Source organism: Apiospora marii, assembly GCF_038362585.1.
Source record: "Apiospora marii strain CBS 49790 chromosome Unknown utg000012l_segment0_segment0, whole genome shotgun sequence".
NCBI lineage: Eukaryota > Fungi > Ascomycota > Sordariomycetes > Amphisphaeriales > Apiosporaceae > Apiospora > Apiospora marii.
This window is the reverse complement of record NW_027117383.1, coordinates 915,456-933,134: the sequence shown is the minus strand read 5'-3', so window position 1 is coordinate 933,134 and position 17,679 is coordinate 915,456. Positions and strand designations below refer to the sequence as shown.

Sequence of the window (17,679 nt, the reverse complement as noted above, 5' to 3'; positions counted from 1 at the left end):
TTGACGTATGCTCGACCATCCCTCGATTCCATGAAGAGGCCAAACATGGAAATGTCACAGAAGACAGCGTAATAGGCGTAGATCATGATTGAATATAGCACTGAAATATTTTGCTGAGAAGTGTCCGTCAACAGTGAGAAGTAGTTCGAGGACGTAAGAGTTGCTGAAACTCACGTGGGATGACAGATTGTCCAGATGCATTTCGACCGAGACCAAAGTGTTTGCTTGAGACAGGCGCTGCTGGCCCCTTCCCTTGCTAGGAGCAAACATCCTCGCAGTTGCACCATCCCTTCGTGACCAATCCATGCGTGCAAATGATAGAGCTGCCCACTGTTATATAGCAACTGTAATTCATCGTGTCGGAAGACCTGGGACAGAGGCTTCACGTGGTCTGTATTGGTATCTGTTGGAGTGAAGTCTGTAGTCAGGTACGCAAAGTGAATGACATCAGAGGAGCTTTCAACAGGTGTGCATGGCGTCAATCACCTCGGATCACCTCCAATTAGTAGGGTGGTCAATTCAATTATGATGGCACGCCAAGACGATCAGCCGCCGGAACGTTACCAGGCTGCATCGGCGAATACCGTTATACGCCGTATATGCCAAGTACCTAAGCACACCGCATTTGGAGAATACGGGCTGTAGGCGTATATAGATGCTGGGGTCGCCTCATTCATGGCAATCGATCTTGGCCCCTCAGTTTTTCAACGATTATTCGGCTTCATCAACAACCAACATGACTTACAACGCAGCAGCACAAGGTCAGACCCCTACTTACTATCCCGGTCCACCATCCAGCAACGGCATGGCGATGCAACGACCACCACCGCATCAATACGGCGTGCCACCAAACCCAGGTTGGGTACAGCCGCAGCACCAACCAGTCTATTCCCAAGCACCCGGGCCGCCGTATGGGCAAGTGCCGCCAAATGGGTGCCCGGCACCACCACCGGCGATGACGACGATGAACGGCGCCCCGCAACACACATATGCGCAACCACCTGGGTTCGCGGCCCCTCCGCCCCAGCTGCCCCAGAAGCTACTGTTCATCTTGCAGTCCAAGAACTACATCATCACCGACCCGATCAGCTCAAGGGTCCTCTTCACCGCCGTCCGCGCCAGCTCTGTCTCGTCATTCTCGTCCTCCAACCAGCCGCACATGACAGTCCACCGAGGCGACGCCTCGGGCCCGGAGGTCGCCACGGTGCACTACCATACCTTCACCACCTCGAAGATGGACGTGACGCTGCGTCTCGGTGGGACAGGAGGTAGCAACAACCAACGGTACAAGAAAGACTTCGACAGCGCGACGAGCCTGGGCCGGCTGCGGTGGCAGAACGAGTCCTCATCGCTCTTCAGCTGCAGCGACAAGGGGCTGAAGCTCGAGGCCTCGACGGGAGGATATATGGGGACTATAGCTAAGTTTGAGGCAGCCAAAGGGGGGAGCAAGACGAAGGGGGACGGCTGCCTCACCATACTCGCTCGCAGCCCGTTGAATATGATGCAGCTCGAAGAGGTTGTGGCAACCTGTGTCTTCGAGAGGGAGAGGAGGCGGCGCGAGTCCGAGACGGAGTCGGCCGTCGGCGGGGTCGCGGATGCGTCAGGGGCTGTGGCCGCGGCTGCAGGCGGTAGCTAGATCTGGGGGAGGAGAGGAGGCAAGAACCCAGTCCAGGTCAGTCTTGGGGTCGACCTTGTTCTCACGCCACTATCGCGTCAGCTGTTTCCCCGTGCCATCATCCCCAGATGGCAATATCTCGATGATAGCGCAAAAAAGAGAAAGAAAAACATATCATATCACCAGTCTAGAGAAACGTTCCTTTGATGAGTCGTGCGTCCCACGGTACCTGTTTCAAACCCCTGGATTGATCTTGGCATCACGGTGATATTCGCGATCGATGCCGGGTTCCTTTAGCCAGTCACGATTGAGTTTCTGCCCGCCATGCTGTCGCCATTGCCACGGAGGCAACCCCCCATGCCTCCGCCAAACAACATTTGCCTCTTTAATTCCATTTTTAACCACTCATGAGCCCGCCTGGCACCTGTGCCCTCTGAAGTTTCGAGGCGGAGTGAATTCTAAAATGCTCAAATGTCCAAAATGCCCCTCAAGCAGCTTGGGGCGCAAACGCCAAGCTTCATGCGTTCTAGCTGCGCCAAGTGGGTTGGGTTTGCCTGGTCGTTTCGCTGCCAACAGTGGAGCCGGGCCGTTGGCCTCTTGATAGGTCCGCGAACCCTGTCGGCAGTTCCTATACGGGCACGGCTACTAATCCAGATAGCAGGGGACTCACCCAATCTGGCTAATGAGGCTAGACGAGGAGCCTGTCGGTTAATGCGCTAGGAGGCATCAGGGCGGTTTTCAGGGGTCCACTCGGGCGATTATGTATGGTGACATGGGGAGCTTTGGCCCCTGACGTCGATCCACTCGCAATGGCACCCGGAGGCACAATCATGTGGCCGACCTTATCGGCTGTGGTGTCTGCCAGTTCCTCTGATTTCTGCAGGAGTAGTTTTGACACCTGCGAGATGCAACGGTGACCGCAGCAATCGGGGTGGGCCGGGGGGCCTTCGCCTGTGACCTTTCGGCACCTTTGCGCAAATTGGAGTTGGATCCCACTGGGGATGGCTAAAACTGCCCCTCGAGGCGAACGAGAGAGACTGCGACTGAGCAATTAGAGAGGCCTTTCGAGTATATAATCTGCATCACCCGACGTGATGTGCTGACTTTTGGTTCCTCATCCAGCCAACCTTCCAACCTTCACTCCCAACAACCTACACTTTTATCCCTTCTTTTTCACATTCTTTGAGTTGATCTCACCTTCGCACTAGCTGCTTGATATTACATTCTCTCTTCTATAAAAACAGCCACTCCAGCCCACTCTTTTCCCAGATCAACTCAACAACAACTCCACCCACTCCAGTCAAAATGCAGTTCTTCGCCCTCATCACCTCCGCCCTCGTCGCCGTCGCGGCCGCCAGCCCCCTGCGCGCCGCCCCGGCCGCCAACCCCGAGGCCCTCGCCCTCGCCCGCCGCGCCGAGGAGACCCAGGACGGCATCGCCAAGCTGCAGGAGGTCGGCCCCAAGCTGGCCGAGCTGCTGCAGGCCCTGGCCGACAAGCAGAACCCCAAGGTCGCCATGTTCGACGGCGAGGCCACCGACGACTTCAGCGTCCAGGCCGCCGACTTCAAGGTCCAGGACGTCATCCAGGACATCCTCAAGGCCGTCGGCGGCGAAGACGGCATCAAGAGCATCGTCAAGACCGTCGTGGGCCTCATCCCCGGCGCCTCCAACTTCCAGGGCATCGTCGACAGCGCCCTCAACATCGTCCTGCCTCTGATCACTGGTGGCGCCAAGGGCAACGGCTCCGGCGCCGGCGCGAAGCCCACCGCTTCCGCCCCCGCCGCCGCGCCTGCTGCTCCTACTGCCTCGGCCGCCCCCGCTGCTACGTCCTCTGCTGCTGCCGCGCCTGCGCCTACTGCCTCCGCCAAGGCCAAGGCTTTCAACGTCGCTGTCGACGAGAGCTCTCACGTCTAAAGAGCACGACATGCAGCAGAGTCGCCCGATGATGGTTGACTAAACAAACCACTTGTATACCCCCTTCTTCAATTCTGTAATCCTGTCGTGTGTGTACTTTGCATGGGATAGCTTCGGCTTTTGGCTTTTTCTTTCACTCTTATATCTATCATGGGGGGGGGTTGAGCCGATGAGTTAGCAGCCGCCGTTAGGAATAGCGAGGCTTACGATGCACATTACGCCGTCTCCAAATTAAATACAAGTCAACCCCCTTATTCAAAACAAAAGCATCTATTGGTCCCAACGGAATTTCTGGTAGCCAATTCTATAATCATAACCGAGCTGAACTTAACGAACGCTCTCAGCCAACTTTACTCTATTGACTAGTACTCATGGGTGGCTCGTTGAATTCCGAGAAGCAAGTGACAGCCAAGTATTCCCCACGAGAACCTTTCCACCAACCAGGCGAGTTTGTGTCGAGATTACGAGCGAGGCGATGGACCCAACTAATTCTGCGAAATCAATGCAGCTCCCTCGCCGGGGTAACTCAGCGTCAGCAACTCAACCTCTCCCATTGCCATCCTGTACACCATACTCTCTTTCAGCTGCGCTGCTCGCACTGGGCTCTCCTTGCCCCCCTGGCTCAGCTTCGACTTCACCTTCGCCTTGACGCCCGCCTTGGTCGCTTTGAGTGCGTTCTTTATGATGGAGCTGACCTTGGGCTGGTAGCCCTCCGACAACTTGCGGTTGTCCAGCACCGCCAGCTCGTCCAGGGGCGCCACGCACGTCCCGTCCACCTGCCTCTCCACGCCTTCCATCTCGTCCTCCTCGACGACGATTGGATTACTGCTGCTGCTACCCGCGCCGCCGCCGCCGCTCTTGCCTCCCTTGCCCTTCGGCGCGCCGTACAAGGCCTGGCTCGAGCCGGAGCCGTAGTCCTGCTGGATCACGGGCGAGGCAATGGCGACCGGGTCGTGGTTGGGCCCCAGGTTCGCGTTATAGCCGGGCAGCTCGATGGCCAGGCGGCCCTTGTACTGGGACTCCTCAATGGCCATCATGGCGCACGCGGAAAGGGAAGAATAATGTTCATCCGTTCCACGAATATATCCCCGTTCTCGAAAGGCCGAAGTTATATGATGGTAAGACAGATCTCCACGAAGTATCGGCTGCGTATCCAGTGATCAATGAATCAGCCGACGTCAACCACGCATTCATCTACATTCAACTGATTGGAGAATTTTGATCCCGAAAAGTGAGATGTGATGTCGGTATTGATTAGAGAAAATGCATATCGCGGACCTAAGCCGCCGTGATACCTGCAGCGACGTGCATAGGGGCCTCTCTACCGCTCTCCTCTAGCCACAATGGGGCGACGCAAAATGACAGACAGACGAAATAAAATGCATGTGGTATACCGCCTCAGAGAATCTCCCTGGATCTCCCCAGCCAAACTCCTAAACACGCGTTCCTGTTCTTTCCCATGGAGATGGCCCCACGAGAACTTACTTCTTAGCCGCCGCCGCCTTATCCGCCGCCTCCTCCTCGGCCGCCTTCTCCGCATCCCTTGCCAACTGCTCCTCGAGCTTCTTCATGCGCTCCTCGGCGCGCGCCCGCTTCTGCTGCTCCGTCTTGCGCCGCCCCTCCTCGCGCCGGTGCGCCATGATGTGCGGCAGCGTGCGCAGGACCTGCCAGAGCCCCTTGAAGCCCGCCGCGAGGTGCGAGAAGGCCTCGGCGAAGTGCGTCTTGGTCTCGGTGTAGTTGCTCCGCGCCGCCGTCGCGTGCTTCTTGGCCAGGTAGGCCCGCTCCGCCTTCTGCGCCTGGGCGTACTGGTCCGAGGCCTGCTGGCGCGTCTCCATCAGGGCCGTGATGGTCGCGGAGCGGTGGCGCTCGTGCTTGCTGCCCTTCTTGTTGTCGTCCTGGTCGTCGCCGTCCTCCTCGCCTTCGGCGTCTTTGTTCTTGCCCTTGCCCTTCTTGTTCTTCTTGGACTTCTTGCCCTTGGCGCCTTCGCCGGACTCGAGGTCGACTTCCTCCTCCTCGTCTTTGGTCTTGCCCCAGGCCATGGTTGGAAGGATTGTAGTAGTTGTGTTGATATGAAAGAGTGTTTTTGTGGGTGTATGGGGTTATAGTATATGAGAAGTAGAGAGAGTATGCGCGTCAAGCTCAGGGTATCACGTGTACGCGTGCAGCGTGGGTATCTTGGTAGTCGTAAGATGAAAAAGGGAAGGCTGATGCCAACGAGTGTGTAGATCTTGATATCAAGTCTAGGGTGTCCAACCCCAGCGCCGCTGTGTGGTTAAAAAGAAGGGGGTATATGAAAAAGAAAGAATGCAAAAATGTTGGGTGAGGGAGAACCAAGGCCCGAGGAGGGTGCTATTGGACCTGATATAGCCCAAGGGGCTGAGGTTGATGATATTCAGCTAGCGCGTTAGCACAGCGAGGATGAGAAACATCGCGAAAAGGTTCTCATGCGCATTTCCGCAATGCAAATGATGTTGTTTCCCATATACCATCGCATTGGCTCTAAGACACTAGCGTAGGGGCGCTTTTCGCTGCATTGAGTCTTAGGGGTCTAGTAGACTAGAAAGCTCAGACACCATCCTGGTAGGGGGAAATCAACGCGAAACCAACCGGTGCCCACAATTTCCGGCCTCATGCGAAATGTCGCAATTGGGAAAGACGCGAAAGATGCATGTTTGATGCTGCCGACAATCTCTTGGTCGACTTCGGAGCAGTCCCGGCGGCAAGACCGGGTGGGCGGAGTCTGTTTCGACCAATTGATTCAAACATACGATGCATAGATTGTCATGGAGGTCCGCCGCTGGCTGTGGTCGTCGCATATTGACTGAGGTAGATGCCTTTTCGATCGGAATGCCTTCATGTTTTACACCAGGGGCAACCTCTCTGGCCCTCAGTCGGTTTCACTGGGAGCCCCTCATGAAAACTCGTATCATCAACGTTTCCCCCATTTGCCAGGACTGCCGGGGAATAAGGCACTTGCGGTTCGTCCATCCCATAGCTAACTGTACGGCCATTAGACGAGAACCCATGCACTCGTCGAAAAGGGTGTCGTCGTCGGACAGCTTGTCGACGCGACTGCCGGCCCGCGTCACGACCCCTTGGGAGCCAGACTGGTCGGGCTTCGTGTTGTCGAGGTACTGCGCGTGCATGATGACGCGGTCGGCCGCCCTGTAGGTCTGCTCATCGTCGCCGCGGCCGGCCTCAAGCATCTCGCCCGCTGGATCCACGCCCGGGACCATGGACTACTCGCTGATCAAGGCGCTGCAGTGCTGATTGTTCCAGTCGACGGCGATGATGACCTCGGCCTTGACCCGTAGCTCTCTCGCGCCCGGGGTACCAGAATTGCGAACGGGAATCGCGGTGGCTGGTCCTCGCCGTCGAGGAGGTGCCTTCATTCAGCCATACGAATCCATTTACAAGTATTGGCGGGTCACGCTTGGCTCAGCGACACAAGAGACAGAAGCCCAAGCCGAGGTCTCTTTGAAGAAGCATCATGCGTCGCACGCCCTCAATAGCTGATCATGTATCGAAGTCCATCATCTCCAGACGATGACCCGGGGGTTGCGACGAACGTAGCGTGTGGTATTGCGGAAGATCGTCCGTTACCGGCGCATTGGATGAGAACCCGTACCCAGGCAGGCTGTCTACCAAGGCGGAAGGGACCGGGCCTTTTGGGATGATACATCATCTGACACCGAATCACTGCTTCGAGGGGTTTGCGACCCAGGGGCGGTTGCGACGACGAGCCTGGATCTTGATGTCCATGATTGCTACGCCGCAGACAATGCCCCGGCGACCCACATTTGCTTCACTCGTATGATACTCCGATATGCAGGGTAGAAGAACTTCGTGAGGGGGTCTATCTGGTTGCAGCCGAGAACGTTGGAGAACACTGGTTCCCTCCCTTCTGTGGAACACCTCAATCGAAAACGCGACACTGGGAACCAATATCGTAGAACTACAAGAAAACATCATTGATGATTCTTCAGACTGTGGTCACCAGGGCTCCGCATATTCTTGACGCTATCCTCCCCCACCAAGATGCCGAAGGTTTTCATGTGAGTCGATCCCCCGCGCTAGAGTCCCACAGCCACCATGCGATGCGCCATTTCGCCCATCCTGACACTAATCTACCGAATCTAGCACTGGCGGGACGGGCCACATCGGCGGTGCCATCCTCGATCTGCTGGTCGGGTCGCGCCCCGAAATGGAGGTCCAAGCCCTGGCCCGGGACGAGCAGAAGGCGGCCAAGGTCGTGGCCAAGTACCCGCGGGTGCGGTGCGTCGTCGGGGATTTCGCGAGCCTGGAGCTGATTGAAACGACGTGCCGGTGCGCCGACATCGTCATCAATGCGGGGCCGGACATCACGCACGACGAGACGCTCCAGGCGGTCGTCCGGGGGCTGCAGAACCGCGAGGGCGGTGATGTGAAGCCATATTTCATACATACGTCGGGCGCGTACTTGATCTGCGACCTGCAGGAACCCGGCGGTGTTAAGGGGGAGAAGGTGTGGGATGACATCGAAGACAACGAGCAGCTGGTCTCGATGCCGGATACGGCTGTCCACCGAGTCACTGACAAGGTACGTCGCGGCATGCAATCCGACAGAAGAAAGTCCATCACATTACGCATCTAACTCAATTCCCTTTCGCGAAGCTGGTGCTTTCGGCAGCGCCTCACGTCAATGTCGCCATCCTATCGCCGGCCGGCGTAACAGGCATCAGCCCGTCGGTCGGACACCCGCTCCCGATTACAATGCCAGCACTGTTCAAATGCGTGCGAGCCTTCCGCTCCGCCTTCATGATCGACGAGGGCGCGAACGCCGTCGGCATGATCCACGTGCGAGACTTCGCGCGCATGTAGATGGTCCTCATTGACGATGCGCTCGCCACCCTCACAGGCACCAACAAGACCGACTCGCCGCCTTTCCCGCTGTGGGGCGAAAAAGCGTACTACTTCGCCTCCGCCGTCGACACGGTCTACCGACGCGACTGGTTCGCGGGCCTCGCCCCGCTGCTGGAAAAGCACGGCGTCGTGAGCAGCCGCGAGGTGAAATCCGTCACCACGGCCGAGGTCGCGCGCCGCGTGCTGTTCGGGGAAAACTACGACCCCGACGCGGCGGCGGCGCCGCCACCCGACAGCTGGGCCACGCATATCGCGCACGGCCTGGGGGCCAACCTGCGCGTCCGGGCGTCCCGGATGCGGGCGCTGGGGTGGGAGCCTGAGTACATGGACTTCATGGAGACGATGGACGAGGTCATACCGGCGTACATCGAGCGGGAGAAGGAGAACGGTGCCAAGTGATGGGGCGGGGAGACTCTGAACCATCGAAGCGCGGCGCAGCACGAATGACCAACCTGCATTAGGTGATAATACATTGTAGAAAGTCTCCGTATGATGTGCTCAGTTAAGCAGTGAATGATTAATGGACATCTTCCAATTTTACCACACTTGAGGTCGTTTGCGCCGGTATCAGCATACCACGAGCGAGCCGACAATCGAAATGCCCAGCGTGCCAACCCCAATTCCATAGTACCTGACCTAATGGTAACAAAATGCTAACTTGAATCCAACTCGGAATGAGCCAGACATCGGCCCCTTTGAGTACCCTCGACGACGACGTATGCAGCCTGATATGGCCTTCAGGACAGGAGAACAGGGCATCTGTGGTACAGACCCAGTATACACCCGTCTGGGACGAAGTATATCTAGTGGCTCGTTGAAAAGGGGTGGTCGGCCTGAGCAAGCGCTCACTCTTGTTCTGCTGTGTAGCCTCCGGGGACAAACACAAACAATCATGTCCAATGAAAAGAAGACTTCATCATATTCGGCATCTCATATCAAGTTTTATGTCAAGTTCCAGATAGCTTTTATATACTACATAGTGGCTCGCCGATCAGCTTTGGCAGAGGAAGACTTTCTTTTTCCATCATACATACTTAATCTATCTAGCCCCTATGTTGCTGCCATAGAGTCTCCAGAGGACATTTGCGGGCATTCCAACTCACCACCCATTTTCCGTAACAGTCCTGGATCAATAGAGAATGTGGCGCAACACCAGCGTTAGTGGTGTATATGGGAAAGTGTAGTTCAATGATTAGGGTAAGGTATTCCCGTGGATCGAAGAACCTTGTTCACAGGAGCAGCCAGCAACCTCCCGGAGAAAGGTATAAGCTTTCCTTCCAACTTTTCTTCCCTTTGTCCGGCAATGGTAGCAGGCATTCTTGCATAAGTAGGTACCAAATTTCGATCAATCTCTTGTTTGCATGAGCTGAATTCTCACGACATCCATCACAACCTAGGGAGCAAGTCAAGACAAAAGTGCGAGACCCTTTTTGATCGAAAATCAGTCGTCGTCCATTAAATAATACGTACCGGTCTGCATAAACGTATCGTAGGGCACAAGGACTTGGCCTGCCCGACTATCCATCAATTTTCATTCGACATCCACCTGCTCTGGTACATACGTCCCCCGTCACTACGTCCGATATGAGGGTTTTCGTTGCCCTTTTGGCTCTTTTCGGTGCCGTTCGATCACAGATGTATGTCAACTTTGGTGTGCAACACAACACTGTCCCGCATGCTCGAATAATAAGGGCGTCACTCGACGACGATCCCTCGAGTACAATGGCCCGTCATCCCGCCATCCACCCATCAGTCGCCCCTCGCGCCGGCACTCCAGACTTGGAACCCGTCGATCCTGACATGCCGCATCTGTTAGACCCCGCCCTGACCGCCTCGCTCGACAACTGCCTCAGCCGCAACCGGGCGCGCAAGTGCGAGGGGCTCAAAAAGGCCGTCTTCCTCGAGCGCGCGCACAAGTTCCTGAGCTACTGGCGCACCGAGGACTGGGAGCACGACACGACCAACTACACCGACTACGACCTGCTCATCCGGCTCGTGCAGTACCAGGACGTGCACCAGGCCCTCATCGCCGAGAACGAGCGCTGCCCCTTCGCGGAGAACACGGTCGACCTGATCCGCGGCGCCCAGGCGCGGGCCAAGGAGGCGGGCGCCCTGCGAAGCGCCAACGCGCGGGTGCTGGATGCTCTCGACGTCATCTACGACGACATCTGCGCCGACACCAAGAAGACCAAGGTGCCGTCACGCGTGCAAGAGATGACCGATATCGTCCTGCGCGGTCTCAGTGTCAATGCCGAGAAGACCCCTCTTACCAGCAACCCCAGCCCCTGCCGCTGCAACAAACACAAATACCCTTGCGGAGTGATTGCTACTGTATACTGGGACGCTGAATCCGCTTATTGGGTGTGTGACTGTATGACGATTACGTGTCCCGAGTGATGCAAGAAATCAAAAGCCTCTTCGCAGGATGGATACACACTTGACTTGGAATATAGTGGCCCAATCTTGGCATGAATAGGTGAGCGAGGATTTTGAGGCAAATTCTTGCGCCTTAAGAAGACTCACATCTATTGGTACGTTTTTCAAGGGTTTCAAAGCCATTGGGAACAACGGCTCTATTTTGAGCCCATATACTCGAGGGTTTAATAGCAACCAAGGAAAAGTGTCACGGCATTGAAACCAGTTAATTAACTGGCTGAGCCAGCCCGGTTATAGTCCCAAGCTGGGAAAAAGGAAGATGTTTTCAAGCCAGCGTCTTGGCTGTCTACTAGAACCTGTCATCACTCCTTACAGAAAATTGAACAGCGTCCATTCGAGGTGGATTGGTTCATAGCAGTGATCACAACGACTGAATCAGCACACGAGACAATAAACAGTCACAAGAGGAAGGCGTTCATATATGCGGTTTCCGGGTCGCCCCGATTCTCAATTGTTCAGTGTTGCAGTCCTCGTAAGGATACTGTCCTGTTATACAGCCCATGAAGAAGGCTTGCATGTCGAGCATCAAATGTGTAAAATCAACGCGAACACAAACGCCATGATCAACCCTTGCCCTGTAAAACCATTGTCATCAAACCCATTCCATGATTAACCCTTGCCCTGTAAAACCGTTGTCATCAAAACCATTCCATATTGCTCATGAAGTGTTCATCCTCCACTGTTGCAATCCCCAGAAACTCGTAAGAGTCGCGCTTAGTTGCGCTCACCACGGAGGCGGCGGGCGAGCTGGATGTCCTTCGACTGGATGGTGACACGCTTGGCATGGATGGCGCACAGGTTGGTGTCCCCCTAGAGGGAGGATCGGCGCTGGTGGTGGTGGCGATCCTGGGGGCCGGGGGGGAGAGCCTGGGCGTCCCCCTCGACCTCCACGCCAACGAGGGAGGCAATGGCGGCGGCGGCGGCGAGGGCCTTTTCGCTGGCGTCGCCAGCCTTCTCCTCCTCGGCGAAGGCGAGGGAGGAGTGGGCCTCGGCGGCCCGGAGGTACCCTTGGGCCAGCCAGCCCGCAGGCGTGCCGAGCTCGACCTTGGGAGCCAGCTGGTGGGCGGCGGCAGTGGCGGCGACGGCAGCATCGCAGAAAGCGATGTGGCGGCGGCGGGCGGCGTCCTGTCCGGCCGGGGACAGGCGGACGGCGCGGGCGGCGGCGGCGGCGATCGTCTCGTCCTCATAGAGGCGCAAGGCCCCCGCAACCCGACGGCCTTTCTCCGAAGAGAGGAGGAGGCGGCGCACCCATGCCCACAGGAACGTCGCCAACCCCAGGCTCACCAGGAGGGACACCACTGGCGGAATGCCTGTGGGCCCTGACCCAGTGAGCCCGAGGTTGGGCCATTGGAATTCGACCTTCTATCAAGCACTCAGGGTTAGTATCGCCCTGCCAGGGTTCCTTGGTTCAGCTATACTTACGAGGATGCCGTTGCTGCTGCTGCTGGTGGGGGCGGCGGCAGTGCTGCTGCTGATGCTGTTGCTGATGCTGCTGCTGCTGATGCTGATGCTGCTGCTGCTGTTGGTGGCGGGGGCCACCACCCCGGACGTGCTTCTATCAAGACTATATTACGAGTACATGTAAGTCAGAGTGTCCTGGGTGGAAGTTCAGGGGTAAAGCTGAATGAACTAAAAAACATACCTCGTCTCGCTCATGGTGGTGGTGGTGGTAGTGGTAGTGGTGGTGGTGGTTGTTGTTGTTGTTGTTGTTGTTGTTGTGCAGCAGCAGTAGTAGTAGTAGTCTGTTATACATGGTCAGTATATACTCCAACCTGGATCACCAAATGGTTACTCACAGTTGGATCAGAGCGGACAAAGAAAAAAGAAGAGAAAAGGAAGCAAAATCCCCAAGCACCAAGATCTTTTAATACTCTCGCGCGCGAGCACAGTCTGGCGTGCCTAAGCCGGCAACCCCCCTACTAGTCTCTTCACTTGCTATGTCGTACCTTCCCAACGTGCCGACTTTTCTGATTCCCGTGCATCCACTCCCTGCAATCGATGCGACTAGCACAGCTGGGCGGACTTTAGACTCACGACCATTGAAGAATAATACTATATTTACTGCCAGTATCTATATACGGGACAGATCATCTAGCAACAACATGCAAAAGGCCACCAGCTATCATATGGAGTAGCTGTATAAGTTGTTCTTTGATTTTGGGCGGAGGTGGTATCATGGCAGACGTACAAGTCCCTGGCGACCTAGGATCTGAATGCCACCCGATGTCTTACATAAACACTACTTCGCGTGCCTGAGCTTCTGGCACATTGATCCTGTGGGCCACCCATCAAGCTTGACTAGCATCATCGTCGTACTTGTCGAGGAATATTGTGTAGGATGGTTGATCGATGCAAGCAGTATGGCTGGGAGATCGAGCCCCGCAGCGCTAAGCTGTGATTTGCGGGCATGAAGGGAGTGGGAATTTCAACTTAAGAAGGCACAAGTGACGTTCAACATAAGAATCACGCGGTTGAGGGCACCCTAGCGACTACTAGCGCGTTTGGTTGCAAACGCCGTTAGAACCAGATGAGCTCTTGCTAGGACGTAATTGATGGCATTTGTCTTCAAAGATGTGCCAGAAAGACCGAGACTGGATTGATATGTACCACAAAGGAGTTTATATACATAGTTCTTTTGATGCTTCCTTTCTAAGCAAGGTAGACCAAGTGTTTCGGGTCTAGGAATTGAATGTGACTAATACTGTCTGGTTCTTTGGCTTCTACCAGCTTGGTGCCCTCGATGGATTTACTGGGACGGGCACCAAGTCTGAGCCATGCCCCTCTTACTTGAAGCATGACATCTCATGTAAAACTATTGCCAAGCACCACGGGATGGAATGTTCTTTAGATAGGTTGTTACCAATGCAGGTATTTATCTCGCAGCTTGTGATAGTATATAAGGGCATGAACCCGTGAAACTCATGCCTTTTGAGGACCCATGAGTTGTAGAGGGACAGGCGTGGGCACGGCACTTTGCGCAAAGATGTCGCCAGGAAGACCCATACGTAGACATCGACGAGGGCGAATAGGAAGCAGTACGGGAGGGTCGTATTGAAGAGTATCATCCGGTAGTCTGTATGTTATTTGCTTTTCTGTCGCCCCTTTGACTGTTATACTTCGGCAATTGGCCACTGAAAAATAGGAAGCTATCTATCTCCGCGTCGAAAAATCATTCTCCCGTTAGTAAATGTACACTGGTTAGTATAGCTTCATGGGGTTGGATGCCCATGCCTGTTGATGATCTCGGGGATGATATGTACGACAACGGCGGATCCATTCATTCTGAACAATACGTGTATCATCACCCAGCTCACGCTCGATAGGTTACTACTTACTCATAGCTAGCTAGAGGCACTGGGCCAAAACCTCGTCTTTTTTTCGCTCATCTGGGCATGGAGCGGTATGGAAGTAAGTACACGGAGATAATGTCATCGCGATAGTGTAATGACCCGCCGTCTTACGTACTCACACATGTCAGGCTCTATGCGAGCCGGCCGGGCACGTGGAACGTGAGCAATGGCAACATGGAAGGAAGCGATACTAGATCTGAGAGGGTGGTGGCGATCTACATGTAGCTTAGTAATTGCCCCAGTCAGTCGGGAGTCACGGACATCGAACATTCCACGCCAACTTCAAACAAGTAACAGCCAATGACTTGGATGAGGCGATAGGTAGGCATGTATCGTGATCAGCTGAAGACCCTCGTCGCAATGGACTCTAAAAAGTCCTGGCCGAATGGCAATACTTCGACTTGGCAAGCCGTAACTCGCAGGCTTGGGGGCCGAATCAAAGAGACGACTCTCTCCATTCTCGCTTACTGACGTGGCCGCTCTTTGAAGCGCGTACGGCCCCTTAATTACAAGAGAGCCTTGCGACGCCGGGATGTCCCGACAGTCGCACACATGACGACACGATCTGCGAAATAAGGCAATGCGTATTGCGCATTCATCTTAACAATTAAATTGCGCTTGCAGAAAATGTCTGCCGACTGATGGATCAGGCTGAGAAGTAAATGCGCAGACGCAGGCTCAAAAAGAATGATGTCGTTGTTTCCCATTCAGCCGCAATGTCGGACATTACCGCTGCAATAGATTGCTCTGCTCTGCGGGGTGGAGGGTGGGTGGTGGTTGTTCGCAGGGCACAGCCGCCATCATCATCATCCCGGTAGGCGAAGGGGAAAAACAGGGATGGTGGGTGTTTGTCGCACACGAACTGTTGTCCCGTTCCAAAAATCTGCCTTGCGCTTGGCGGTGGGGATCCGGGAGAGTAGGGCTGAATCCACTCGGCTTGGGTGTATGGATTAGCAATCAGGACTTGCCACAACACCATGGAGGGTGTATGCGACATTGGAAATCTGCAAGACGATGCTCTCCCGTTCGGCTGAAATTGCCTCCTACGCGGTGTAGTAAAAGCGACGCAGGCGGCCTCCGAGGAAGGATTGAGAGGCGGCGCAGGAGGCGTAGGAGAAGAACGAAAGTGCTGACTGCATGCAATTGGGGGCCGTCGTTGAAGAGGCCGTAAGAAGGTAGCTCCGTCAGTCTGGGGCATTTGACTTACTACATCCGTACGATTGGGGAGTCACAGGTAAGCCAGGAACCAAAAGTGATCATGCGCGACATGGGGGGAGATAACCAAGCAAACGACCCATGCATCGATTGCTCCGAAAGGATTGACGAGAGGCGACGAGGAGGTCTGCCGAGAGGCTGACGCGGCAGTCTTTTCGACAAGTATTGGAATGCGTGAATGCGTGAGTTGTCGTTTTCAGTTTGGCGGTGTCGGTAGGACTTCAGAATCTAGAACCTCCAACTGGTGACGTTGGTGGTAGCAGGCAGCGGGATAGTAGTAGCTGGAATGGATTGTCATGTAGGACTTGGGAGCGGATTGTGTACACGACTCCTGGTCGCCGGGACATTGCTTGCATTATGGCCGACACTTCGGCCGACGAGAGAGCGGCTAATGGATACGTGATGTGTTTCAGGGTCAGGCAGGAGTCACTTTTTCCACTTCAGCACCAGTGTGCGTCTGCTCAGCTCAGTAGGGGAATTTGGACCATTGAGCCGACACACAAGCGCTGTACGCGGGAATGGAACTCCATGGGCGGCAGCCATTCAGGCGCCTGGGATTTCCGAAATTCCACAGGCGCGGCCCAGCAAAACCAGGCAACCGTAGGCAAAAACCCCACAGTGACTTTTCCACTGCAGCAGTCGATTGAAATGATCAAAACTGTTTGAACCGACCCTGATTGACTCGGGAATCCAGCATCAGGGAAATCAGGTTTAGCACGCATGGAGACAATCCGGATTCGAGGTATGCAACTATGACGAGAGCACTATGTCTCGCATATCTCGAGTCGGGTCAATCGTAGTCAATCTGGGTTGGAACCCTTGGAAGCGTTATCTCTGGTTTGTGGCAGTGAGCTGCAGCTGAACGGATAGTCCACTCAACTATTGCCCGCGCGCTGTTTTGCATCGTGGCGGGGCGCGCAGACAAGCATTATTTCTTACAAGCTCTTTTTTTACACTGCCGTAGCGAGCTTCTAACCTACCATAGCGCGCGACCCCCCCTTTTAAAAAGCATATCAAAGATCCTATTAAGTAATAAAAATAATAATAACAAAAAAATAACTATAATTCTATTTTTTCGTACCTACTTTAATATATAAATTTACCTTTCTTAATATTATTAACCTTTTTAATAAATAACCTAAGTTTATTATATTAAATTAATAAATTTATAATAATAAAATATTTAAATTATTATAATTAAATTAAAATAATTATTTTTTATAAAATAATTATTTACTTAAAAAAGTTACCTTATATTAAAATAATTATATTAATTAAAAATAGTTATTAATTTTAAAACTTTATTAAAAATATATAAAAGTTTAAAATAAAAGCTACTCTTATTTTTTTAACTATTATTATATTTAAAAAAATAGAAATATAATGTTTAAAAAAATTACGTTATAAATTAAAATTAAATAGGCTACTTTTATAAATATTATAAATATTATAAATTTATATATATATTAATTATAATATATAAGTTAATTATAATTATAATTATTAATTATTATTATTATTATTTAAATATATATAATAAGAAACTATTTTTAATAAAATTTTATTAAAGTTAATAAATAATACATTATATATAAATTTATATAATAAAAATTATAATAAGGTTTTAAAAAAGTATTAATATAAAAATAATAACCGGTTAATAATAAATATATAGCTATATAGCGGTATTATAACGGTATAATAAGGATTTATATTAATATTATATTAATTTATTAATATTATATTAAATTAATTAATATTATTTATTAAAGTAATAATTATATTTAAATAAATAAATATATTTATATAATATTAACCGATAAGGAAAATAATATATTTTTTAATATAATTGTAGCTATTATTTTATCGATTTAATATGATGAGGTATATGCGTGATCCCGTTGGATTTTGAGAAGGCTGTCTAACATGCTTTTGAAATACGGGGGTCGCGCGCTATGGTATGACGATAAATCCAGCTTGGTGGGCAAGGTGAGTAATCCGGGCTACCCACTTGGTGTGCCAAAGATTGGCCGTCCCCTGCGTCTGGAGACGACGGGAAGGGGGGGAGTGCCGTCGAACCAGTCGATCGAACCACCGGCGAGACAGTTGCCAGTCCCTCGTCGACCCGATTTGCTTGTTTGCGCATGCTTCATGGTGGGAAGGCTGAACGATGCCCGGGTGTATGCGCAACATTTTTGTCGCAGATTCCAGTGACCAACCACTACTGCACCTAACAACTGCAGTAGC

General features: G+C 53.0%; 6 protein-coding genes across 6 annotated transcripts; 3 read left to right on the top strand and 3 right to left on the bottom strand.

Moving 5' to 3' along the window:
• Positions 1-736: 736 nt before the first annotated feature.
• Positions 737-1,636, top strand: PG985_015103 (uncharacterized protein; the record flags this gene model as incomplete). Its single annotated transcript, XM_066834869.1, has 1 exon — positions 737-1,636. The coding sequence occupies one exon, from the start codon at positions 737-739 to the stop codon at positions 1,634-1,636; it is 900 nt and encodes a 299-aa protein (XP_066677479.1).
• A 667-nt stretch (positions 1,637-2,303) lies between these two features.
• On the bottom strand, positions 2,304-4,566 carry PG985_015102 (uncharacterized protein; the record flags this gene model as incomplete). The annotated part of the gene is made up of 3 exons (XM_066834868.1): positions 2,304-2,583; positions 2,907-3,525; positions 4,104-4,566. The coding sequence occupies 3 exons, from the start codon at positions 4,564-4,566 to the stop codon at positions 2,304-2,306; spliced, it is 1,362 nt and encodes a 453-aa protein (XP_066677478.1).
• A 444-nt stretch (positions 4,567-5,010) lies between these two features.
• PG985_015101 (uncharacterized protein) lies at positions 5,011-5,568 on the bottom strand (the record flags this gene model as incomplete). The annotated part of the gene is made up of 1 exon (XM_066834867.1): positions 5,011-5,568. The coding sequence occupies one exon, from the start codon at positions 5,566-5,568 to the stop codon at positions 5,011-5,013; it is 558 nt and encodes a 185-aa protein (XP_066677477.1).
• An 858-nt stretch (positions 5,569-6,426) lies between these two features.
• On the bottom strand, positions 6,427-6,765 carry PG985_015100 (uncharacterized protein; the record flags this gene model as incomplete). The annotated part of the gene is made up of 1 exon (XM_066834866.1): positions 6,427-6,765. One exon carries the CDS (start codon positions 6,763-6,765, stop codon positions 6,427-6,429), a length of 339 nt encoding a protein of 112 aa, XP_066677476.1.
• An 802-nt stretch (positions 6,766-7,567) lies between these two features.
• PG985_015099 (uncharacterized protein) lies at positions 7,568-8,830 on the top strand (the record flags this gene model as incomplete). The annotated part of the gene is made up of 4 exons (XM_066834865.1): positions 7,568-7,584; positions 7,670-8,108; positions 8,183-8,365; positions 8,390-8,830. 4 exons carry the CDS (start codon positions 7,568-7,570, stop codon positions 8,828-8,830), a joined length of 1,080 nt encoding a protein of 359 aa, XP_066677475.1.
• A 1,323-nt stretch (positions 8,831-10,153) lies between these two features.
• PG985_015098 (uncharacterized protein) lies at positions 10,154-12,190 on the top strand (the record flags this gene model as incomplete). Its single annotated transcript, XM_066834864.1, has 2 exons — positions 10,154-10,792; positions 11,576-12,190. The coding sequence occupies 2 exons, from the start codon at positions 10,154-10,156 to the stop codon at positions 12,188-12,190; spliced, it is 1,254 nt and encodes a 417-aa protein (XP_066677474.1).
• Positions 12,191-17,679: the final 5,489 nt, after the last annotated feature.